Genomic DNA, 26,951 nt, shown 5'->3' with positions numbered 1-26,951 from the left:
CAAAGAAAATGAGCATGAATGAACAAAAGCTCCCCAAATGACGTCTGGCATCAAAGAGAATCCAAGTTTTCTCTTGATTGCTATCTCTCCCTACCATCATCTATATGAAGTATAGATGATACCATTATGCAGCATAAGGAAACACCTAAAAAATATGATGCTTGGCTCATTGCCACCTGCTAACTTTCTTTTAAATTATTGATTTAACAACCTCATTATTGACATCTGCAGCCCAGAACACATATCCTAGGCAGGAAACAACATCCCAGAGGCAAGATGATTCCTGGATAGGCTACCTTGATCCAATTTCTCATCCAATGGAACAGTACAACCCAACAGGAAGGACACTGGGTAATGACTCCCGAGCATTTTTTGGGTAGCATACTCAAAGACACCATTGGGGCTCACTACTTTTATTTGTATACTGGGGTCCTTAGTTATTGTTTCTTTTGTTGTTGTTTTTCTTAAATGTTAATCGCCTTTATTAACTTGGCAAGAATTGCTTTCAAATACTAGTTTCAGCATTGGTGAAGAATTGGAGGAGAGTCACCTTTTTGGGAGGAAAAAAAGAGGAATTAGTCCTAACATGATTGTGGATTTTTTCATCAGGAATTAGAGGGGAAACTTCACAACTTATTTTTTTTTTATGTTTTCTAGACACAGATAATTAAATGGAGATGTATCATATTGCAAGGTCAAAACAAACAAACAAACAAAAAAACACATAAAGACAAGGAAATTAGAAATGGACCTTGGTAAATTGCACTAAAAGACTGGATTTTAGTTAGTAATTTTTAAGAGTCCATAAAGGAGTATCATGTGAGAATTTATCATCTTGGCATTCAAAAATTGTAACTTGGGGTTTTTGAGACTAGGACTAGTACATAAAATGTGTTGAGGCAAGAGGGACAAAGAGAGGAAACCCAGCCCTGGAAGGGGGTTCAGAGACCCTAAAGTACCAGCTTGAGAACTCGCTGGGACAGGGTTGCAGCGCAGCTTGACATCTGGTAGCTTACTATTTAACTAATTACTATTGCTCATTGACTGCTAAGTTTTCTAATTCTACGCCGCTGAAAGACTGAAAATACTCCGATTTCATACTGCAGTCAGCCCCGTGGCGTAAAGCTCCAGTTCCCTCTCACCCTCATTGTTTTGCCTCTTATTTTTAGCAAGGGAATTATGGTGACATTTCAGAAGGATAAAATCTCTGATTTGGGTACCTTATGCAGAATATGGCCTTGGTTTTCTTCAGTGCATTTCCATCCTGCAGCTCAGACAACACAAATGCAAGATACAAGAACAGATTTGTTTTCCTTCATAAGAACGTAAGATAATGATAACACTTGCCTATTTTTGTAATCATGATTAATTCTCACCTCATGACAGATGGACAACATACTGAAGCATCTACCCATGATCCAATGGGAGGTAGTACCTCTTTTTTCTCAGACTTTAATGAGGAACTATCCTCCATTTCACCTTCTACCTCTATGAATACTGTGACATCTGGAGTTACTGAAGTTACCTATCAAGGAGGTTTTGATTCCAGAAATGAAAAATTCCAAACAGGTAATTAGGCTATGACCAACAATAGGGATATGGAAAATGTCAATTTGCAACAAGCAACAAGCATGTTACAAATTGACAAGGGTTTTGTATCCCAACACTAAGGAGGAAATAATTATTTTTGAAGGCATTTGTTACATATATATATATATATATATATATATATATATATATATATAAATTTGGAATACACTTTAAGATATGTACTAGGGCTGAGTTATGGTAGGTTCTAAATCTTTTCTATCCTTAAACTTTTCATTGGACCCCAAATTCCACACAGATGACAATTTCCACTTCATTAAGGAGACTGAAGTAATCTGATAAGGGTTCAATTAAGTATTCTTCATTTCTCAGCATTTCTTAGTAACATCATCCATTTTTTTCTTCCTGTCTTCAGAAGAAATTATTGATATTCAATTCTAAGGGTAGTTCCTATACCTGTACTTTTTGTTCCATCACCTCTCACTTCCTCTTGAGTCTTATTGCTGCAAATCCCCTTTATCCCATGAATCGTCAGTCATTCTCTTTCCACTAGCTCCTTCTCATTTTCCTACTGATTTGGTCGGGTCTCTTCAATCCTAAGAAAAACACCTTCCCTTGACTTCTATCCATCTCTCTCCCCTCTTCCCTGACAGATTTCTCTATAAAGATGTCAACAACTGGATTTGAAAGTCAGGAAGACCCAAATTCCTCAGATACTAGATGTGTGACCCTAGGCAAATCACTCAACCTTTGCCTCAGTTTCCTCATCTGCTGAATGGGAATAATAATAACACTTACCTCCTAGAGTTATATGAATAAAATGAAAGAATATTTACAAAGTATTTTGAAAACTTTAAAATGATAGATATTATTGTACCATAAATAATAACAACAATAAACTCCACAAAAATAGAAGCTTTTTTTTCTTTTAGCTATTAAATAATTTCACATTTGGTTTTCCTAATTCTTGTACATCTTGTTATAGCTAGCAAATGTAGACCAGAGAAAGCTGCTATCTCTACCTTCCAGGTACTAACAACAGTGGAAAAATTAGATTTGGGATGACAGAATCTGGGCTCAAATTTCAAATCTGACACTTATAAGCTATATGAACTTGTGAAAGGCACTGTTCCTCTCTTGACCTCAGTTTCCTCCTCTATGAAATCAAAGGTTATATCAGAAGATTCCTTAAGATCCTTTTCAGTTCTACAGTTATGATCCTCTGATTGACTTTGTCTTTTGTAAGAGGAAGAGAGTGGCTCAATGGATATGATCAATGCATTCTTAGTTCTTGAAGTGTAGCAAAAGTAACATTGGATGAGAGGACCTGAGTTTGAATTCTAAGTCTGTTGCTTACTACCTTTGAGATTTCAAGCAACTGATTATTTTTCCTTTATGTTTTTTTTTAATCTGTAAAATGCAGAGGTTAGAGGAAATAACCTCTGAAGTTCCTAAATCCTCCAGTAGTTAAGCTTCTGTTTAGACTGCAGTCTCTGATAAAACTTATCTGGAGAAACTTACCTTTTTAGGCAAGTTTCCTTCTGGGACTTAAACTTCTTTTTGGTAGGACATTCTTTCTTAATTCTTGGTTATCAAATTAGGGTTAATTGAGCTCTTGCTTGTAGCCACATTTATGAACTATGAGGGAGATTTTGAGCTTTTCCTTCAAGTCTTATGTAAATGACTTTAATGCAGAAGCTTGTGGCCAGCTTCCACGATCATATTTAGATCCATTTGGAAATTACTAACTTCCAAGTTCAGAAGAGATGGTAACTTTATAATGAGGATGAGCTGTGAGTCAAAGAATCTCAGAGTTAGCTGGGTCCTCAGAGACCAAGGAGACCAAATGACACTACCCATGTGATCTGGTTCAAGTACTTAACCTGTCTGGCCTTCAATTTCTTCAGCTGTAAAAAGAGAGGATGGGATCATATGACCTCTGAGATCTCTTTGAACTCTAAAATGATGATCCAACGATGCTATGGTCTCTCTTTAATATCCCTGACAAATGATTCTCCTGCCTTTGCTGGAAGACTTCTGTCTGAAAATTCTTCCTAGTATCAATCTGAAATTCATCTTTCTATCACTCCCATGCATCTGTCCTACTGCTGTCTCTTTTGGTAAGCAGATATGATCCATCTTCCCTAGTATAGCTTTTCAAATTATTGGAGACATTTATCATACCCTTCTCTCTAGCTCTTCTCCTTGTGGTTAACTATTCCCAGTTTCTTAAAATGACCTTCATTCATCCAACATTAATGTTGATTGGATTTGTGCCCCAACTTTGCTTCCTTCAAGACTCATTCTTTGCTTTCGATATGAAATAATTTAGTTACCATTAGATTTTGTAACAGGCTCTTGGTGTTTTTGAAGTCTTGGTGAGTCTCATCCCTCTGGGATGCCTATGATAATACACAAGGTTCTATTTCTTTTATATGCTGCGGGATGCCTTTTATGCCCATGTTTAGAACAGTCAGAAAAAGCCATATGAAGGGATTTATCAATATATGTATGTAGAAAAACAAAAATAGATCCGAGGCACAAAAGATTTAGAAAGAAATGTTCAGGAAACAGATCGTTAATGCTTAATTAACCCCTCCAGATACAGCACCTCACCACTCAACTGCAGATCCAAATGAAGGGTGGATAGAAGACAAAGGTACCACAGATTATCCTCCAATGGCCACTGGTAAGGATAACAGCTTTCAGTCCCTTTTCCGCCCCAGCAGCCGGTCTTTGTGCTTTACCTCTTGTTCAGGTTTCGCTTGGTGTTGGATTATGGTGGAGGAGTAGAGCAATCTGCATGTTGTTGATCTGAATTTGGTGGATGCTTCAGCTGTTTACTTTGCTTTTGGTGATTAGGTATAGTCCCCTGATTGTTCTTCTGTCATGTTCTGTACTCTCTAAAATCAGTGATTTTATGTGAACAGTTTGGGAATATACCAATACATGCCTTAATTCTCCATGAAGAAACTGGATTCAAGTATGAAAATGGTTTTCAAATATTTTCACCTGGTTACTCCCATTTTCTTTGGGGTCCAGATCTATGATTTCATCTGTGTTGAGAACTCTTGGTGCGGTTTCCAGAAAGGTAGTTTGGCATCGTAGGGTTTTAGAAAGTTGTCTGGGACATACTGAAACATTAAGTGACCTGCTTACCATTACAGATCCACTGCTATTTTGAGGAGGACCTGACCTCAGATCTTTCTGATTCAAAGACCAGTTTGTAGGCAGGAATCCATAATACCTCTCATTCACCCTTATGTACTAGACATAATCCCCCCCAAAAGAAAGAAATTCCTTGCTACGGAGAAGAGGCAGGTATTGATGCTTTTTTTGTGGAGGGGTGAGCATGTACTTTTAATGCAGAAGAAGGTGGTAGATAATCATGGGGGTTGTAAAAACCAACCATGTCCAAGGGAGGAAGGTCATCAACAGTTATTACTTGATGAGTAAAAGTCAAGGTCATGGAAACAAACAAAATCCAAGGAAAGTAAGTCACCCAACATTATCTACCATCAAACATCTGTGCAGAGACAAACTTGCCTCACTGGCACTTTGTAGTTACAGATACAGTCCAAGAGCCCCACCCAAACTCATTCAGAATTTATTGACAGAACAAGGAAAGAAATTCATCCAATTCAATAAACATTTATTGAGAAATCCAATCCAAAAAACACTTGTTAAATGCCTACTGTGTGCCAGGAAGTCAATCAGGCAAACATATCTTTCGTAAATACTTTATGTCAAGCACAAGTTCTGGGAACACAAAGAAAGGCAAAAAAATTCCCCCTTCCCCTCAACAAACTTACATTCAAATGGAGGAAACAAGCATGAAAATAAGTAAGTATATACAAGATGTATACAGAGTAGATGGGAGACAATCTCCCAAAGGTACTGGTAAATGGGGGGAACTGGAAAAGTCCTCATATAAAAGGTGGGATTTGAACTGAGTCTGCAAGAAGCAAGGGAAGCCAGGCACCATGCTAAATACTGGGAATACAAGAAAAAGGAATGACCTTCCCTTCCCTTCCTTAAGAAGCTTAAATTTTACTAAAGCTTGGAGGGAAGAGGGAGATATTACTTTTTCTCAAATAAGTGCATAGATGAATATTTGAGGAATGAATGTATGATAACACGGAGAGGGTGAGAAAAGGCTTATTCTTAAAAGAAGTGATGGGTGAAGTAATTTTTGAATGATATCAAGATGCTAAGGTGAGCAGGGAGTGCATTCTAGGCATGGTGGATAGTCTGTGGAAAGACACAGGAGCCTGGAAATGTAATGCCAAGTTTGGGAAGTAGCAATCAGCTAAATTATCTGGAACACAGAGTAGGTAAAGGGGAGTAATGTTTAGCAAATTACGAAACACTCCCTGTCCCAAGGAACTTACGTTTTACTTGAATCCAAAGCAAGTTTGGAGAGCCATTTGTATGAAACTGCCTCTTTCCATTCAGCTCCTGTCATAATGCAGGTAAAATAGTGGCCATGTCTTATGAATTAGCTCCTTCATTTTGGGTTTCATTTCAGGAACTTTTTCAGGTTTCTAAAGTCCTCCCCTTAAATGAGAGAAAATCAAGAGCGAAGCCACTTTTCCTATTTGAATAATTGGCATTAACTTTCTTGTTAGGTTATATGTACCTCTTTGGTCTAGAAATTTAAAGTAAGTTTCAATAGAATGTGAGCTTCTTCAGGGCATTGTTTCCTTTTTGTCTTTGTATCTCCAGTACCTTGTGCAGTGCCTGGCATATAGTAGGAAGAAAGGAGAGGGAGAAAAGAGGGAGAAGAAGGAGAGGAAAGAGAAAGGAGAGGGCAAGGGGAGGAATGTTAATTAACTTTTCAGATTTTGTATGGCTTGTGGTTGAAGGCGATGATGATGATGATGAGATATAATAATAACAATAACTAGCATTTACATAGCACTTTAAGGTTTGAAAAGCTTTCCAAATGTTACCTTATTATCTTTGTAACAAGCCTGGGAGGTATCCATATGTTATGGGTGAGGAAGCTGAGGCAGATAGAAATTAAATGGCTTGTTGTCATACAGCTAGTAAGGACCAGCACCTTTCCCAGAAAAGCACAAAGAAAATGGTCTCAGATGCTCAAAGCTATTTCAGATATAGTCTGTGATCCTAACCTGAAATGGATATACACAGATAAGGGTCTTGTCATTGACCCTGTGAACAGTCTGTCCATGTAAGCCCAGAGAGTCTGCATCCAGGGAGAAGATTTGAAACATAAGGAGAGAGTCAAAGTAGTTTGGCAACTGCTAGATGGAATGGGCTGGTGCCAATGGAGGAGGTGCCTGAACCACGTGTTTCTGTGAATTAAATCCACCTGGAGTTCCCATAAGCTGGTTATTCTTGTTCTTCTGTTGTGGTTAGTTGGCATCTATGACTGCCATGGGAGTCTGTGTCCGTTGCAGTCACGCTTCCTGAATAGCAGCCGGACCTTCCTAACTGTTGGCAGTAACTGTGTTTCACAATACCGTGGGCTCCTTTCCTGTTTTCCTTGGTGGCTGGTTTTCCTGTGTGTTTTTTGTGACCAGGGCCAGGGCTGATTCAAGGCAGATGATGCTGGTTGGGGGCATAGCTCACGCTAAAATTTTTTAGTGTTGAAGAATTGAGGTCATCTTGGTGGGGAAATGAGAGTTCTAATGCACACTTTCATCAACTAATGGAGAAGAATTCTTTGCACCAGTCTTATCCACCTTCTTTTCTTACTCATCTCTGGTACATCTGTAGCTGGACTTCCACTAGCTTGTAAGAGAAGAAATATATCAAAGTTTCCAATTGACTCTGGATTCATCCCTTATCCTAGCAGAACAGGATCACTCTCAGAGCCCCTTCAGACCGCATACAGGTTTGGACGACAGCCACAAGCATTCCACAGTTCCTTCTCCAACGTCTCTCAGTAAGGATGACAACTTCTAATGGCTTTCCCAGTAAATTCATTACATTGGCTTTAGCTATTGATCAATAGAAAGCATGAGTAGTGTCTGTGATGGAGTAGCCAGCGTAATCAAATGGCCACCATGTTGCTATGGGAGCTGGGAGCCTCTAGTGATGGACGTGCTTCTGGTGATGGTTCTCTGCCCTTTTCCGCTTATCGCCTTCTTGATAAAGTATTTCTCTTAAATGCAAGGAATGATTCCTCTCCCCTCAATTCTCATGCCAATGATGTAATTTTTGCCATAGTAAATTGCTTATTTCTCTTTCAGAGTGATTGCAAAGTCAAAATTATATAATTTTTTCTGCCTCTTACGTGAATCGCCTCTTTCTAGTTCCCAACATGATCTGTATTTGTGTTTGTCGTCATGAGTCATAAATCTAAGGTGACAATAGCCTGTGACTCAGAAATAATGACTTCATGGCAAGGAGTTGAATAATTTAACCAACAACACTGGATTCTAACAGTTTTCCATGTTTGTATCCAGGTGCAGAAATGCATTCATCACATGGTTGCTGTTTTGATACCATACAATGTCCACTCTTAAATTAGAGGTAGTGTGGTATAGTAATTATAGTGCTTGGTGCGGAACCAGGAAGACCTGATTTTTAAGTCACTTCCAGCTGCAAATAACTTGGGCGGTTACTTAACCTCTAGACAAGTCCTTAGGACTATTTTCTAAGTTCAAAATGGAATATGATTTGCTTTGGTGAAGAAAAATCCAAAAAGAAAATTTCCCATCACAGATTCTTCCTGTATTCTCCCTCAGCTTCATTAAAAGGTTTTGTTTTTCAGTTGTATCTGACTCTTCATGACCCCATTTGATATTTTTTTTTTTTTTTTTTTGCAAAACTACTGCAATGGTATGCCATTTCCTTCTCCATCTCACTTTACAGGTGAGGAAACTAAGGCAAACAGAATTCAGTGACTTGCCCAGGGTCACTTAAATGTCTGAGACCAGATTTGAACTCAGGAAGATGAGCCTTTCTGATACCAAGCCCAGGGCTCTATCCACTTACCTACCCCTCATTAAAAGAATACTGAAATAGAAATCAGTTGTGAATTAGATAATGATAGACGTAGTCCTTTATCTGGTTTATGGGTCAAAACTCCAGCAAATTAGATGATTCTTGAATAACACAGGCAAGACAGTGCAGCTCATTCTTCTCCTGGCCCTGATAAACTCATGATAATCCTGTTTGTACTCATCTTAACCCCATCTATTTAGCATTGGCCAAGATGCTAATTATAAAATACTAACCCTGGAAGGTCACTTTCTCTCGGACCCTTTGTTACTTTGTCAATGACTCTTTTAAAAAAGTTTTATACCAGACCTCAAGATTTTGTGCATGGGGTAGGGGTCTTGCTATGTCAGGGTTACAATTGATTCCACCTTGCAGCAGATGGAGATGCTGGATTAGAATATGGAAGCCTTCCTGAAGACTCAGCCACTCCTGTCGAAGACTCCTTTGTTCATTTCCCAGGTACAAAGGACAACACAGCCAACTCCTCAAGGACCCACATGACTACTGGGTTGCCAGGAGTTACTAAGCCTACTGTTTTGGGAGGTTTTATTCCTGATATTGCAGGAGTCCCTTCAGGTAATTAGGTTGCTTATTATCCAATTTGCTTTTCCTTTGGCAGTTCTTTTAACTTTTTCTGTGTCATGGATTCTTATGGGAAACTGATCAAGCCTATGAATGCTTTCTCAAAATAATGTTTTAAAATGCACAAAACAAAATACATGATTACAAAGGAAACCAATTATATTGAAATACAGTTGTAAATATATTTGTACATATGTTTCCTTATATGTCTTTAAATATACATATATGTATATGTGTGTATCTATATATCTACATATAGTTCACGGTCTCAAGGTTAAGGGCTGTGCTCCAAGGATCCTGCTTAGAATAGCTGGAAAAGATGTTCTGTCTCTGTAGATCATGATTAAATTTTGTGTGACCAGAGAAAGAATTTGTATACCTTCTAATACCTTAGATTTGAATCGAGGCATTTCAAGTCCTTACTTTTGCTTCCAATTAGAGGTGACACCATCTTAATTTCTTTCAAGTCTCAATTTCCTTTTCTATAAAAAGGGAATAGTAACCCTCATGCCACTTACTTCACAGTGTGGTTTGTGAGGTGGGCTTCTCTGGAATGCTCTGTGGACATGCATGATTAAGTTGATCACCAGTCAGTTCATCCACACAAGATCTTCTTTTTTTGACCTGGTGATAGCCACTTTGTTGTCTTTATGTTGACCCTATGGTGCATACTCCCCATTCTCTTCTGGTTCTTTCTGACTTCACTCTGCATGAAACCATGGTTCTGTCTCCAAAAAGTCTTCCCTTTGTTTGGTTGTGGTAATTATATCATTAGTATTCTTTGGTGGTGGACTGGTTGGTCAATTGCTTTTGGTGATGGTGGACTTCATGAGCATTTCTGAATACAATTCTCTGTGTTGTGTCTTACCAATCAAGGGTTTTCACCTCAATTGCTTTGATGGCAAAATACGTGTTTTAGTTTGTTCTTAAAACATTGTAAAGAGATGCAGTTGTTTTCAAGTCTTGTGCTATGTACTTCCTTTCCTGCCTTACCCCTTAGTTCTCAGTGAGAGACTAACACTGAAGAAAAGGAGCATGAAAATATGAAAGTAGATTTGGGAAATTATTATTAAAAATTGACCCACCTCATTCTAACATTAAATAAAATTCTCCTTCCCAAACTTTTGATCACTCAGCCATTGAAGCATTTTTACCTCCATTGGGTCATGGACTGATTCACGTTTGTCTTTCTACCCCTAGAAACTTGCACTTTGACTAAAACAGAGTGGGTGCTCAATACATCTTTATTGACCAACTGATTAGTTAAGAGGTTCTACCTATGGGACAAGGTGAACTGTCAAAATGAGTGAGGATTCTTGTAGGTTCATATTTAGTTCCTTGCCTTGACACTGTTTGACATTCCTTCCATTAAAAAATAAAAAGATTACTGTGGTCTTTTGTAGTGGTTATTATTTTTGGAAATTCAACTGGAGAATGCTCTAAGAGCACATGGAATTAAGTAACTGATGTTCTCTATAACCAGCTAGAGAGCTGGGTTTTTCTTATTTGGGAGTGTGGGGGTGTGGCCATTTGTCAATTTGTATCTTAGTTTGCATTTTTAAATGATCATTTAAATAGTTACAAATGTACAACCAATACTGTGTGATTGTTATCAGATGGAATGCTTACTCATAAACTTGATGTTCACATATTCCCATCGCTGCCCAATCACAATTATTAAACAATGTATTCTGGAGTGGTATGAGGACATTTTCCATAGTTCTATATAGAAGAATTGTTAACAAAATCACCCTTATGCAAAATCCACCTCTTCACATAGTTTGTTCTTCTTTGCACTGCAAAGGGTTTTATTCTTTGTTTGTTTTCTTTTGGAGGGTGAGAGATGAGGAAGCTGTGGCGTTAATGGCCACATTTCTGTGAATGTTAAGTTTTTAACAGATTTGACCAGTGCTGTATGCATGTTAACAACTATAGCCATGGTGCTTTTTGTGATAATTTGACTCCAAGGTACAATGGAGATTTGGTCTTCTTCATAATGACAAAACAGTTCTGTCAATCCACGAGGATTTATTAAGTGCCTACTATGTGCCAGGCACTTTCTAGATATTAGGGATATAAATCAATCCACAAATATTTATTAAACATTTATGATGTGCCAGCCGCTGTCCTAGGAACTGGGGATTCAAAAACAAAAATGAAATAGCCCCTGTCCTCCGTAAATTTATAGTCTATCAAGGCAAACTATCTATCTATCTATCTATCTATCTATCTATCTATCTATCTATCTATCTATCTATCTACCTACCTACCTACCTACCTACCTACCTACCTACCTATCTATTTATCTATCTACACACATACACATACACACATATATGTATGTATATGTGTGTATCTATACACACTCTCTATAAAGATACATACGTGTATGCGTTCATTTAGTAGTATAGATACGTATGTGTATGTGAAAGTAAGTACATCCATTCTCAAATTTCCCTGGACACATAAACAATTGTGATAGGGTTGTCATATGATTCATATTGACGACTAAGAAGTCAATCAAATATTTCTTCAGCACCTACTATGAGCCAGGCACTGTGCCAAAACAGAAATTAACAACCATTTTATGAAACCCTTTGTCCTCTCCAATCCGTGAAGTAGATATTAATTATTTGAGAACTATTCATTTTTGTCTTAGTAACTCCAACATGTAGTATATATAGTGTCTGGTCCTTTAAAAAATTAATAGACCTGTGATTTCATTGATATTGGAAAGTTCCAGTGCAGAATGACACCTTCTCTGTCAAAGAGCAGCAAGTAAATAAATGTTTGCTGGTTAATTACTGTGTTTAAGGCACCATGGAAACCAAGGAAAAGAGGAGGGGAGAGATCCCTGCCTTCAAGAAATTTGCAGACTACAGGGATGACACAGCATGTAGCTGTTTTCTGAAGGCCCTCACTTTACGATTAAGCATATTTCTAACATGATGTTGGAAAATGTAGTCTGTGGAATTGTTGCTGATATCCCAAAAGACTTTGGACCAAAGATTCCAGTTCTTAAAATATATGTGCCAATCTCTGTCTCAGAAGTATTGGTGATGGAGTGCTTTCATGTTTCTCTATTATATCGATTCCTAAAGTATTGATTCTGGAGGACTGATGGGAAAGACTAAATTTTGGTCCTGATTTTTTATGTTTCTTAATAGAGTTTTCAACTAATTGCGATAGAAATAAATACCAAACTCCCTCACCTTCAATTCAGTTCATCAAATATTCATTAAACCTAGGCTTAAAACCAAGGCTTAGCTCAATGAATGCTCACCTTCTTGAATTTTCCCCTCTCTTTGATGAAAGAGTGCTTGCTTTCCTAATTTCAAGAGAGTCTAGCAGCAGACACTATTGATTTTTCTAGTGACTTCTTTCCATGGTAATTTCCAATAAAGACCAGGTCTTCCATTACTCAAATTGTACTCAGTACTTCCATTGCTTCCAATTTCTCAAATTGAGTCACATAACGTTTGATGGGATGGAAATAAAAATGTCTGTCTTAGAGGTGGGAAGTGGTGGTGGGTTTTCATTAAGGATATTCTCCTCTTGACGTGTTATCTGATTTTTCTAAAATTTAGTTTCATAAAACTTAAACCCACTCTCTCATTGGACTGGAAGATGAGAAATGAGTTATGGTGCCTAACCATCTCCAGGTCCTCTCTTTTCTTTCCAATAAGCCTAGAAACCAAACAATAAAGAGGGTTCAGGAGGTGGTTTAAGTACAAATAACTGAGTCATTATTAATTGATCTTGACAGACCGTGATGGCTCGCATGCTGGTCAGCCCCATTACCCTGTTATTCCAGGTGAGTATGCCTCCATTATTTGCTAGCAACAAATAGCAATAACTCCTATATCCATAGGAAATTACTTACAAAGCACGGTCCCAGGAGACAGCAGAAAAACTGTTGGTTGAAGTGGAAATGGGACTAATTTTAGAATCAGAGGAGCTGGGTTCAAGTTGGGGTTTTATTCTTTACTACTTGTGTGATATTAGGGAAGAAAATGAAAACTCTCCAAGCTTTGGTTTCCTCATCTGTAAAATGAGGCAGTTATACAGTATGATTTCTAATGTCCCCTCTAGCTCCAAATCTGTGAGCCTACGGACTCAGCATCTCTTGGCATGTTTTTCTCAGAGAAGAATGAAGACAGTTATCACTACTACATAGCATTATCTGTCCTCCTAGAGATTGTATCTCCCAAATTTCAGAGTCAAGGGCCACAGATAGGAAAACCTGCTTTCCCAGCTGGTCTCCCATAGCTTGACTTTGTTGGTCTCCTGAGTATGAAGCAACCTCTGCTTTATCTCCTCCCTTTTCTCTATTCTCACCTCAAGTGAAAGTCAGGTGTGTGGGAGTCATTCTTTCTGGTACGTTCCTTTCTCTTTAGGCAAGCACCCATTATTCCTCTGCTCGGCTCTCTCTAGTTTGAATACACACTCAGAGATCTTTCCTTGCCTGGGGCAGTTGTTTTGAAAAACAAAATGAGGAGATTAGGTCCCATTAATTTCCTCCTCCCATTCAAATATCAAAGGCTAACCTGAGTCAGAGAGACTTAGGCTTTTCAAGCATTTTAGGATACCTGACAGGTGAAAACCTGCAAATGAGGTGGAAAACTTCCTGGGTGGGAGTAAAAGCAATTGGAGCTGGCTGACTTAGCCATGTAGATTGGGTAGAAGCCTAACTAGCACTGGAAGAGACTTAAGGCACAGTATAGTGTAAAGTCTATGGAGGGCTGTAGACTGAGATATCAGATGATCTGGATTCAGGTTCTATCCCTGACATTTAACCACCTGTGTAACCTTCAGCAAAGCACTTAAACCTTCCTGGGTCTTAGCTTTCTAACCTGTAAAATGAGAAGGATTGGACCAGATGACTCCTGAAAATACCCTTAGCTCCAGATCTAAGATACAAGGAACCAAGTGTATTTCCTTGGTGTCTCATCAGAAGACTATGGGACCTTCTGTTGAGTTTTCCCGGACTGTGAAACAGTTATCCATCACAGGGGAAGGCATCTAAATTGAATGCTATAAGAAGGCACAAAATTAATGAAACTTGAATTTGGGTCAACTTCTTTGTGATATGTCTTAGAAAGTTTTCTCCATTTTACTGAACCTCTTTTTTTCCCCTTGAAATAAAATACATTTTATTGATGACTTTTTTACTTCCAGCACAGTCATCTTGGGATCGATAACTTCCATCTAAAACCAATTAAACAAGCTTTTTAAAAACCCAGTGAACTTTTTCTTGTAATTAAAAAAAGTTAAGCAAAACCATCCAATATAATAACCACATCTGACAGTGCATATGACATTTTGTACCCATAGTCACCCATCTCTCAGATGAAATAAAAGTTTCTGCTGGCTGTTAAAAGCATATTGGATGCCATTGATGTTGCAACAAATCCAAGCTGAAAAAGAATTTGAAATCTTTGTAACTTAAATCTCCTGTTTTGTTCTGTGTCTTGTAGTAGAAAAGTTGTGGTATTTCAGAAATCAAGAGAAGGCTCAGTGGATTCTTATCAAATCTCTATTATATATCAAGCATTGTGATAGAATGTAGAGTTATAAAAACAAAGCAAACACCCTTAAGGAGGGCATGTTGTCCTAGGCAAATGGGGGAGATGTGTTATGTATGCTGATAAGTATCATTTCTAAAAATTGCTGATGGAGAAAACAAAATGATTGTGTGGGGATCAGAGCTTAGCAAAGTGCCTGATATATAGGAGGCACTTAATTAATGTTTGATTGATTTGATTGACTGATCAGGGAAGATTTAATGGAGAAGGTAGTGACCTGAACCTTGATGGAAGAAAGTGATGGAAGGAGATATATTCCAGGCATGGGTTATGGTGGCCTTCACAAATCTATGAGAATGGGACAGAGGGAGAGCCAAGGACGAGGAACAACTAACTGGCCAGTATTTTGGTGGGATGAGTTGTTGTCCTTCATACTTGAAGAGGACCAAAATGATATCACTATTTTGAGCTGTTTTTTATATTTATAATTTTTGGCTTAATGTCTCTTCTAAAGAAGGAAAGGAAACAAGCATTTATGAAGCACCAACTGTATGCCAGGCATCACCCTAAGCACTTAAAGAAATATCTCATTTAATCCTCATAATGACCTGGGGAGGTAAATACTATTATTATCCTCATTTTACAGGTGAGGAAATTGAAACAAACAAAATTTAAATGACTAGCCCAGGTCTCATAGCTAGTATCTGGGTCTGAATTTGAACTCAGGTCTTTTTGATTCCATACCTAGTGCTCTATATCCTCTAGCTGCTCCCAAGCACCAAAGCATAAAATGGAAAAGTGTTTAATAGATTAGAATGGGAAAATATTTACTATATGCCAAGCATTATTCTAAGGACTGGGGACACAAACAGAAAATCAAGATAGTCACTGTTCTCAAGAAGCTCACACTTAAGTGAGGGAGGTGCTATATAAAAGGGGTTTATGCTCCTCTTCAATTTACTGCATTTGGAAGGGCCAGGGCAATACTTAGGGATGGTCGCAGGGAAGATGACAAGACCCAGAGACTCTAGTTAGCAGAACACTGTGGCATCATCATCAATCACCGTCATCATGACTAATATTTACATAATCTTTAAAATCTGCAAAGTGTTTCACATATTTACTCACTCTGTCTTCCCTACATCTCTGGGAGATAGTTGCTAATATTATCCTCACTTTGCAGAAAAGAAAACTGAGGTTTAAGGAAGCTAAGTTTTTAGGCAGGACTTGAATTCATGTCCTCCTGACTCCAAGTCTAAAGAAGCAATGGAAGTAGAAAGGATGAATACAAATTGGACTTTGAAGGATCAGAGTTCAAACACCAATTCTGCTTCTTGCTTCCTATAAAATCTTGGGCAAGTGAGTTACCTTACCTCTGGAGTCCTTGGTTTCCTCATCTGTAAAATGAATTAGTTAAACTAACTGACCTCTAAGGTCAGCTAACTGACATTCTAGTGCTATACCTTTGTTCACTGAATAGACTGAAAGAGCGAAGCTGGATTTGGGGTTGGGGTGAGTGGGGAAGAATAGTAATTGGAAGAAGCCCTGTGATCCAGAACTGAGCACCCCAGAGGATCCTGGATGCAATTGAGAGTTTTCATGTTTTGTTAGGAAGAAGGGATGCTTTCTCAAAAAGCCCAGCGTTAGTCAAACTGAGCAAAGCTAAGAGTTAGGTTTGAGGGGAAGGGGGTGGGGAATAACTGCCTCAGATGGTGCAGCCCAAATTTACCAATAGTTTTACTGTTATCTCTCTAAAATAGTAAAAGTTTAGCTGTAGGGGAAAGGAAAGTTCTCCCTTCTCTCTAACTTCAGGGGATGAGTTTGTGGTGAAAAAGCATTCCCTGATGACTGTTCTTATGGGAGCCAAAGTAAAATGCCTTGTTTTCTTTTCTAGAATCTTCAACACCATCCCCTGATGGAAACAAAGACCAATCTGAACAAAATCCCAACCTTAAAAGGAAGGCCAAAATTCCAGGTATGTTCCGAATTAGAAAAGGGAGATTATCTTATAGAATGTCTCACAAAACTTCTCAGTCCTGATGAATCACAGAGGGAACGGTAGAAAAGAATTGTACAAGACTGGTCACCATGGCTTATTCTTATTGTCTTTTAAATCTCTGGGAGAGGACAGCAATGTAGATTTTGTAATAGTCCAATTCCTCCCCCTAAAGCTGTGTATAATGTAAGCGATGTGATGTCCTGAGTACAGATATGGAGAGATGAAAACACTTTTTTCCTTCCCCATAGAGCCGAGATTGGCTTTTCATCAGATTTAATCTCTGAAAGCCCCATGAAGTCATTCCAGTGCCATCATCACTGCAGCTGTGATTCTGGGTGTAATGGGAACAGTTCTGGACTAATTTGCCCATGTCCTGAATTCCAACAAATGTATTTATTCTGGCAACGTTACAGCAAACTGGGTCCAGGTGCCCTGAAAGTTGGGTGAAATGAAAAACTTGGTTTTGGAACCATTCAGAGAATGGGTTTTCTTGATTTCGATCTATCATCCCAAGGCTTTCTCATATTCAGAAAGAACAGACCTTTTTGGGGGGCATGATGCATTTGTAGTGGTTAGCCTAGTGGTTGTCAGGTTTGGAGTATGGAATTAGAGGGGTTATGGCAGTGTGCATAGAGTGCTGACTGTAGATTTGGAGGACCTGGGCTCAAGCTCAGCCTCTGCCACACCCTAGCTATGTGACAAATCATTTAACCTCTCACAGCCATAGGCTACTTTCTAAGACTGTAAGAAGAAGACAAATTGTTGGTCTGTATTGTTAGAGGGAGTTTCCATACTGGAACTTTCCTACAACAATCAAATATTAGGTTGGGAATTAATTGCAAAATTTTAAAATCTGTTTCGGGATCTAATTACAGTTTTTATCATTAAAGTTTAATTGAACTTAAGATTTTTTTGAGTTGTAATTTGATTTATTTCGATCCATGCTCACTGCAGGGGTCACAAAACTATGCCTTTTCAGGATAAGAGGTCTTAAGGATTTTAGACACACATACTTCTCAAAAGAATATTGAGGGTTTTTGTTAATTCACAATAGAAAGAAATACTAAATTAAGATGTATTTTTTTTCCTTGTCCCCTTGAGGGGAGCCATGGACCTTGGGTTAAGAACCCTTACTCCAGGAGGAAGGAATTAAGGACGAAGTTGAAACTCCTTCCAGTGGTCTGTTTGCCTAAATTCTGCCAGAAACCAGAACCCTTCAAGGGTTTGGAGATGGTAAACACATATGTTGCTTAAAGAAATAATTTACCATGACTTGAACATTCAGTGAGTCACATACAAGTCAGTGCTTGAGATAGGGGAAATAAAAGGACAAGGATTAATCCTGCCCCTCCCTTTTCCCCCCAATCTCCTTTACTGTCTCCCACAGGTCTCCTTGACCCCTTCTCCTCTATCCCCTCCAAGACATATTTAAGGGAAAAAAATAAAAGTAGAAATCTTTCATAATTATTTTCACTCACTTGGTATTGGGATTAAACTGAAGTCTTCCAATTGATCAGTCAGTTAATAAGCATTTATTAAGCACCTACCATGTACCAGGCATTCTGCTGAGTACTGGGGATATTAATCCAAATTATGAGACAGTCTCTACTCTCAAGGCACATACCTTCCTTCTAATGAGGAAATAGCAATGATTCGAGATTTGGAGACCTGGGTTCACATCCCACCTCTGACACACATAATTTTTCTTTAATTAATAAGCATTGCAGCAGCTAGATGGTGCAGTGAATAGAACGCCAGCCCTGGAATCCGGAGGACTGGAGTTCAAATCCAGACTCAGATACTTACTAGCTGTCTGATCCTGGGAAAGTCACTTGACCTCGATTGCCTCAAAAAAATTCATTTAATAAGCATTTATTTCCTCTCTCTCCCTCCCCAACTTTCTCCTCTCCAGTGGAAGAAATATGCATAGCAAAGCAAGACAGATTCCTACATTGGCCATGACCAACAATATGCATCTCATTCTGTGTATCTCATCTTGAGTTCATCACCTCTTTGGAAGTCAATGACCTTGAGCAAGTCATTTCCTCTCATTTGTTAAGTCAAGGAGTTGGACTAAGTGGCCTCCTCGGTTGATTCTAGATACAGATCTATGATCAATTTGGATCTATAAACCTAAAAGACCTGGAAAAACTCCTGGCCAATGGAATAATAAATTGAATGCTTTGTCAGCTCAATTTGATCCAAAAGAGAAGCCAAGCCTTCATATACTTTGTCTTTAATAGTTTATTTGAAACACTAGGTCCCAACCCCCGCCATCCTCCTCCTCTCTTAGCACCTATTCTGTACTAGAGAGTCTTGTTAAATTAGATGAGGTGAGGTTCATTTCATACCCATCCTAAGTCACATATGTGTTTTGGCCTCTCCCCAGAATGGCTGATTATTCTCTCAGCTCTCTTGGCACTCGCTCTGATCCTGGCAGTCTGCATTGCTGTCAACAGTCGGAGAAGGTAAGACACTTGATCATTTTTGCTCTGTTTGTGAAGGTGTAATCATTCAATATCTATTATAGGTTGCTGCCTTTAAAGGGAAGAATTTTGAACTCTCTACCTACTTGTTAGAAATTCTGAAGGAGTGCTTAAGTGGGCAAGAGGGGTACTATTTCTAAATTAAATGACTTGTGATGTGGATGGAATTATTGAAGTTAGAGAGAAGGGAGAACTTTCCTATGGTGTACGACTCACAGATTACTGGGTCTCTTTTCCTAGAGAATTTTGGAGAGAGAATAGACAAACATCTGTATAGAACAGTTAGAATTATTCTTAGTGACTAAGATGGTCTAGGCTAGATGGTTTCCTTGTAATAATTAGGATAATAACAGTATTCATACAAAACGTAGCATCTACATATCACTTTAGAATTTATAAAGTATCTTACAAGTACAATCTCATTTTATCCTCACAACAACCCTGGGAGTTAGATGCTAGTTTTATCTCTTCTTTACATATGAGGAAACTGAGGCAGACAGAGAGTAAGTGCCCAGGGTCACACAGCTAGTAAATATTGGGGGCTGGACTTCTGGTCTTCCTGACTCCATGTCCATTGCTCTATTCACTTTGCCACCTCTAATATGTATGTGATCTAGGGCAGGTCACTTTAACTCCTTGGACCTCAGTTTCCACATCTGTCAAATGAGGGGATTAGACTAGATCAACTGTAAGCTACCTTCAACCTCCAAATCCACTAACCTATGAAAGTAGCAGTATCGCTTATGTTTGGCCTTTAGAGCATGAAAGGAGAAAAAAAAATCACTGGGGAAGGAAGTGGAAAGAGTGCCAGACTTGAAATCAAGTGAGACCTGGGTTCAAATCTCAGTTCTAAACCCTCCTAGCTCTGTGTCCCTGGGCAAGCCAGGTCACCTCTCTGTAGCTCTCCTTCCACATCTATAAAATAAGGGTAATAATGCTTTCAGTACTTACTTTGTGTGGGTTGTGGTGAGGGAACTATTTTGTAAACACTTTTGATTAGCCAATTGATCAATCAGCTAATCAATAAATAATTATTAATTGCCTACTACTATGAGACAGTGAGATGGATCAGTGGACTTCAAATCTGGCCTCAGAAATTCACTAGCTGTGACCTGGACAAGTTATTTAATCACTGTCTGCCTCTGTTTACTCACTGGCAACATGGGGACAATAATAGCGCCCACCTCCTGGGATCAAAGCGGGAAATATTTGTAACACAGTCTGCAGAATGTGAATCTCTACATGAGTTTTATTAGTTAGGCGCTGTGTCAAGAAATGCAGTGACTAAAACAAATATGAGATTAGCCCTGTCCTCAAGGAACTTTCAATTAGAAGAAAGCAAGACTGCTTTAAACACACACACACACACTCACACACACTCACACACTCACACACACTCACATACACACATTCACACACTGACATACACACTCACACATTCACATACACAGACACACACACACACTCACACACACGCATGTGCATGCACACACACACATACACACACACACACACACACACACACACACCAAAAATGCACTCCTAGAGAGATACGAATAAATGGAGAGGGAGTGTTTCAAGTGACAAATAAATTCCCTTGAAGAAGGCCTCACAAGAATTCACTCTTTTTTTTTTTTTTTGCCTCAGATTACTTTCAAAAAGTAAAATATAGATTTCTTATTGATTGAACCCCAGATCATTGGCCAATTCTCAGAGTATGTGGTCTCCACTCCTAATCAGGTTTCAGTGAGTCAGCCCTGGCTGGTGTGTTAATACAGGAATGTCAGAGCTGAAGCACTGAGCACATGGTCAAGTACACTAGTGACATCCATCCCAGGGGTTGGTTAGAACAGCTGGAGCGTGCATATTATGCCTAGATAACGAGAGGCCCAGCTTCTATTGTGTCTATTAAAAAATAAAAGACCACCCCTTTGTTTCTTTCCCGTCCTCCAAAAGAAGTCATTTGCCATGGCAACCGACAACAGGGATAGGCTGGATACTGGGCTGCTTGCTGTGAATGGGGCCACCTGGGTGCTGTGAATTACCCTGTACTGGATAATTGAGAACAGATTTGCAATTATAATTGAAGTCTGGTTAACAGAGTAGGCTGGGTAAGTCTGTAGGTGCATATCTCTCTTCTAAAGCCACCAGCCCATTACCCATCCCCCCCTTTTTAAAAGACTTCTCTCTCCCTTCCTCTCCCTCTCTCTTCCTCCCTCCCTCCCTCCCTCCCTCCCTCCCTCCCTCCCTCCTCTCTCTCTCTCTCTCTCTCTCTCTCTCTCTCTCTCTCTCTCTCTCTCTCTCTCTCTCTCTCTCTCTCTCTCTCTCTCCCTCACTGTTTCTCCCTGTTTCTTTCTTTCCTCTTCCTTCTTCTCCTCTCCCTCCCTCTCTTCCCCCTTCCGCAGACATATGTTTGCTTTACAAGGTGATCCAAGATCCACAAGCTAGGTTTCATCCGAGAAGTCTGAGATGGGAGGAAAGCATCATAGGGACAGCCCCATCCAGAAACAATTTTCACTCCATTGCTACTGACTGAGGTCTTCATGTTCTGGTCAACATTATCATTATGGTTCTCTGGTTGGGATTTCACTTTGAGCTTTAACAGAACTCAGCATCATTCTCCTTGTATCTGAGGTGAATTCCATAGAAGAAATCTTAAGAGGCTAGTTAGTCCAAAGTCATCCACTACACTCCCTTATCTTACAGATCAGGAAAGTCAGTTCTCTTTCCATCGTACCAGTCAGTCAACAAAGTGCTGATGTTTCCTTACCCTCTTCTCTGAATCCCAGTGGAATACAGAACCCCATGATGTTCAGATTCCTAGAAGCCAAGGGAAGCTTAGTGGTCATCTAGTACAGTTTATCATCTATAATGCAGGAATTAATTCCACTCAAAAATGATTTCACCATGCTACGCTTTGGAGATCCAAAGATAAAAATAAAGCAGTTCTTGCCCTCAAGGGGCTTATATTCCATGCAAAGGATATAATATAATTGGAGAGATTCAGAGTCAGAGATGGAGAAGACAGATATATAATGACATCTACTTCATATGCGTGGAGCAAGGTTATTCTTTGTCATGAGAAAGAGGAAACATTGCATCAGGGTAGAGAGGGAAATGAGGAAATAAGATGTGCGTTATGGGGGACAAGGTTCAAGTATTTCCCTTTACAGAGGGTGGTTGTAAACATCAGGGGAAGTAACAAATGAAGTAAACACTTTGCAAAGGGAGCTGCGGCATAATAGAGTACACAGTCAGCTGAAAAGTCATAATACCTAGGTTCAAATTGTAGCTCTGCCACTTGCAAGTCACTTGGCAAGACCACCTTTCTGAGATTTAATTTCTAATATGCAAAATGATAAAGTTGGACTGTTATTCAGTTGTTTTTTGCATCTGACTCTTCATGACCCCATTTGGTATTTTTTCAGCAAAGATACTATAATGGTCTGCTATTTCTTTCTTTAGCTAATTTTACAGGTGAGGAAACAAGATTAAGTGACTTGACCAGGGTCACACAGCTAGTAAGTGTATGAGGCTGGATTTGAACTCAGAAAGATGAGTCTTCTTGACTCCAAATCTGGAGCTCTGTGCACTGTGGTGCTCCCTAGTTGCCTCTCCCTCTGACATCCCTTCTACCTCTTGATCTATGTTATCAAGGATGAGTGTGTGGTATTTATGTAAAAATCTTCAATCTAAACTAACCGGTCAAAAGGGAAATCTGAGCGAAAACAGCAGCATCAACTGTTATCATGGACTTCAGTTTTATCACTTTGATGCACCGATACTAGCTCAGATAAGACTAGAAGTCAGGGGAATGCTTGAACAAGTAGTTCTCCTTCCTTGGCTGCTGGCCCAAATCCCTCTTTTCAGTCCCACTGATATCCTTTTATGTTAACTTTCTCCTGAGTAGGTGTGGGCAGAAGAAGAAGCTAGTGATTAACAGTGGTAATGGAGCCGTGGATGACAAGAAGAGTTCTGGGCTGAATGGTGATGCCAGCAAGTCTCAGGAGATGGTGCATCTGGTGTACAAAGAACAATCTGATGGTCAAGTGGGACAAGATGAGTGCATGACAGCTGATGAAACCAGAAATCTGCAGAACGTCGACATGAAGATTGGAGTATAAGACCAGCCAGGCCTGCTTGTCAAATGAGAGATGGGGACATCACCATTACATGGAACTGGGACTAACTCAGATGCGATGTGCTACTGATAGTCATGTTGGCTTTTTATTTTTTAACCAAATTTTTTTCTTGTCCTTTGGGTTTTATGTTGTCGTTATTTTTTAAAGTCAAGCCCAAGTTACCAAAATCATATTTTTGGGTATGAATTTGATAATACCAGTTCCTGCTTAGAGTACTCCCAGCAGCTGTGGTTTGTGATGGGTGGCTGCTAGCTTGAACAGAGATACATTTCATCTTCTTCTGTCCTTCTATCCCTTTCCATTCGCTCCCACTCTGGTGTCACTCACCCCCATTCTACCTTCAGAATCTTTGAAAATAACAGTTCCTACGTCTAAAGAAGGTTCAATGGGGAGGGAGAAGAATGGTTAGAATGAAACTTCAAAGCAAAACCAGACAAGGTCTCATTGGGCAAGGATGGAAACACCGTCCTGAACATTCTAGTTGATTCGGGTTTTCTAAGGTGTGCTGGTTACCATCCACTTGAGACCTTCCACTCCAGAAAGTTGCTAAGGCTCATGGGTCATGCCTGGAGGGTGAAGCTATTTATCAGTAGTAAACTATTCAACTCTGTTTTGACAAGACCAGCCCTAGAGATCTATTGATCAGGGTGCCTTTGTCAAAGAAGAGAAAAGGTTTTAAAGGTCTGTATTTCTGTCACCAGACCCACTGATGCCACTCTCCTCCAGTAGCTAAGCTCTTCCTGTGGGTAGAGCACAAGGCTGCCCAAAGCCATCCCTGGAATCTTTTTTTTAGAAATAGTGCCCATAAGCTCTGACACATTCAAGACAAATCTCACAAGAGATCAAAGAAGGTATCAGTGTTGTCTCTCTTAGGTCTAAAAAGTCCCTCTCTCCTAGAACTGTAATTTTAAGAGGCTTGGCATGGAGTAGTGTTCTAATTCCCACCTGTTGTATTGCCCTGAAGGTAACTTTAAAATCACATTAAATATGTATAATATACCGCTTGCTGAGATGGGAGGCAGGGGGTTGCCAGTTCATTTGATGTTCTTTTGAACCCTGGCCCAGCTAGTGATGTCCGTGAAAATCAACCCATGCCCCTTCACCCTCAGAAAACAGTGGAGAAAGCAATAAAAACATGGAAAGGCAAGAGGATGTAAATAGTCACTATCCAACTTAGAGATTGGAACAGGATTTTTTTATTGTTGTTTTTTGCTTGTGGGGGGGGGGGGTGGAGGAGAGGAAGGGCTCCTGTGCAAGTGCTCTTATTAGTATATTTATTTTTATTTTAACTGGCTAGTGGAATCCATTTTGCCCAGGGCAGGTCATGGTTCTGGATCAAGTTTAGATTGTAAACAGGGCCAGAATGGACCTTAAAAGTTATCTGCTCTAACCTTCCCTGTTCTATTTTACAGATGAGAAGGAAAACAGGCTTGCTTGGGTCAGTTACCTGAGGGATCTCTGAAACAGTTATTGGACTTTTTCCTATTCTTGGTCCTGGGAAGACTCCAATTCCATGTAGAATACTCAAGTAACTCCCTAAGTTAGTCATGGCTCCCTTCTCCTCTTCCACGGCACTCAGCAGCAGAGGTAGCATTTCAAGCCCACTTAGAATGAGTCACCACAGCCATTAAGTGGGTCTGTAAAAGCAAACCTACTTTCTGGGTCACGGTACCAATGGGAGACTTGTCAGGGAGAAAATGGCTTCCTGCTTTACTCATCAAGCAATGCTTTTGAGACAAAGAAACTTTCAGCGCAAATGTTATTTAGGGCCTTACACACAGACACACAGACACACAGACACACACACAGATTCTACTCTACTTTTGCAGATAAGCAAAGGATAAGATAATCTTTTATCAGTCCTATACTAGTGCCTTGGGGAAACATTCAATGCTTTTTTTTTCTTTTTCCATCTGTCTCCACCCTGGGCTTGTTGCAGATCCAACTCTGAGACTTTTTCTTTTAAGTTTCTAACCAATGAAATATCATTTCATGACAAGGATACCCTTAATTTCTCTCCTGTGATCATCCCTAGCAGCAAAAGATGGGATCTATGGATGCCAGCTTTAAAACTCCTGATGTAGCCAATTACCTCATTTTATTAACGGGGCATGTAAATCCCTCCTCGACCTCTGGGTTTCTTTTTGGCTTTTGTATTTTCAGCTTCTGTCAGCATTCCTGGCACGTAGTAGGTACTAAAGATGCTTGTTGACTTGAGATTTAGAGAGGGGATGTGATTTGGTCAAGGTCAATTGCAATCTAGTAAGTGTAAGAACCAGGTTTCAAACATGTGCTCAAGTCCATTTCTTTACCCACTAAGCCATATAGTGTTCTCAGACTATCAATAGTCCAATTCTCTGATGCACATCCATTCACAAGATTTCTTATCTCATTTTTAAAAAAAATCATGGCAGGACTATGATTTATTTCTTGAAGCACTGATGAGTTCATGAATATCTTGCCTCAAACTTGCTTGATCACAAACCTTAGATAACTTAACATCTCTTAGATTCTTGGCAAAATAGAGTTATTAGCGTTGAATTCCTTGCAAAGCAACCTGAGACCTTATAAATTATCTATTCCACCACTGTTAATTTCCTCTGTCTTTTAAGGGCTGCCCCAAAATTTAGCATTATATAAAAAATCAAACAGAGCAAAAGATCACTTTATATCTACACCTTGTTTTGTCTTAGCCTGGAAAAACAGACCTCTCTGGTGGGGTTTCCCCTTTATAGGAAACTGTATGGCACATAGTAGGTGCTTAATAAATGAATATTGATTGATAAATTGAGAGAGAATTACTTTGCCAAGATTTTAGTTTAGAATAAGGAGACTCCCAGTTTCTCTTGAGAAAATAATACATATTTGACAAGCAATAATATGGCCTGTTGGGCAACTGAGTGGTGAAGTGAGCACAGGGTGTGAAGTCAAGAAGATCTGAATTCAAATTTGGCCATAGATACTTACTAGCTGTGTGACCCTGGGCAAGTCACTTCACCCTGTTTGCCTCAGTTTCCTCATCTGTAAAATGAGCTGAAGAAAGAAATAGCAGACCACTTCAGTATCTTTGCTGAGAAAACCCCAAATGGGGTCATGAAGAGTCAGACATGACTAAAAAACAACAGCAAACAACAAATATATGACATGTTAAGCACGGCGTTGTGGGTACTATTTAGTGAGACAGGTGTGTGATGTTTTCTAAAAAAAGTGTATATTGTTCATTCATCTGTGTATGATAATCGGTTGCCCTCATTTTTTCTTTATAGCATATCTATCTTTCCCTAGATATTTGTTTATTTATTGAGAAACTGCTTATAAAGAGAAAAAGCATGATCTGTATATTGCCCTCATGGAAAGGACTTATTGAAAACATTAAATGGCTAATGGAATCCACAAGGAGAAAATTGTGCTCTGGTCTCTAATTGAAGTGTTTGTGGGGGGCGGGGTGGAGCTTATCTGGCTGGTTGACAAAGCTGGTGGAGGGGGGAATAACATGGGGCTCATCTGTCTGGGGATGTTGGAAGGATAGGTTCTAAAATTCTAAGATGAAAGATTCTTGATTTACAGCAGGATGGAGATATCTGTCATGTTTGCGCCCCCATTCAAAAGGATGAACTGGGATTTCCAAAGAGAGAGTGGTGGAGCGTGTAGGCTATATTCCCAACTTAAACGACAGTAATTGGGAGGTCAAGCATAA

General features: G+C 39.4%; 1 protein-coding gene across 12 annotated transcripts in view; it reads left to right on the top strand.

The window, feature by feature from the left end:
* Positions 1-26,658, top strand: part of CD44 (CD44 molecule (IN blood group)) — a 90,215-nt gene extending 63,557 nt beyond the window's left edge. For 4 of the 12 annotated variants that reach the window (XM_072619160.1, XM_072619162.1, XM_072619166.1 and 1 more), the window contains 8 exons: positions 1,387-1,569; positions 4,151-4,237; positions 7,367-7,459; positions 8,896-9,096; positions 12,869-12,916; positions 16,522-16,602; positions 19,016-19,094; positions 23,023-26,658. In XM_072619160.1, the coding sequence (XP_072475261.1) occupies positions 1,387-1,569; positions 4,151-4,237; positions 7,367-7,459; positions 8,896-9,096; positions 12,869-12,916; positions 16,522-16,602; positions 19,016-19,094; positions 23,023-23,236 (986 nt within the window). In that variant the 3' untranslated portion in view covers positions 23,237-26,658. Of the gene's footprint in view, positions 1-231; positions 352-1,386; positions 1,570-4,150; positions 4,238-7,366; positions 7,460-8,895; positions 9,097-12,868; positions 12,917-16,521; positions 16,603-19,015; positions 19,095-23,022 lie in introns of all 12 variants that reach the window. The other 8 variants (XM_072619156.1, XM_072619161.1, XM_072619165.1 and 5 more) reach the window with 6 other exon arrangements.
* The last annotated feature ends 293 nt before the right edge of the window (positions 26,659-26,951 follow it).

Source organism: Notamacropus eugenii, chromosome 6, assembly GCF_028372415.1.
Source record: "Notamacropus eugenii isolate mMacEug1 chromosome 6, mMacEug1.pri_v2, whole genome shotgun sequence".
In the NCBI taxonomy this organism is placed as follows: Eukaryota; Metazoa; Chordata; class Mammalia; order Diprotodontia; family Macropodidae; genus Notamacropus; species Notamacropus eugenii.
This window is presented reverse-complemented; position numbering and strand designations above follow the sequence as displayed.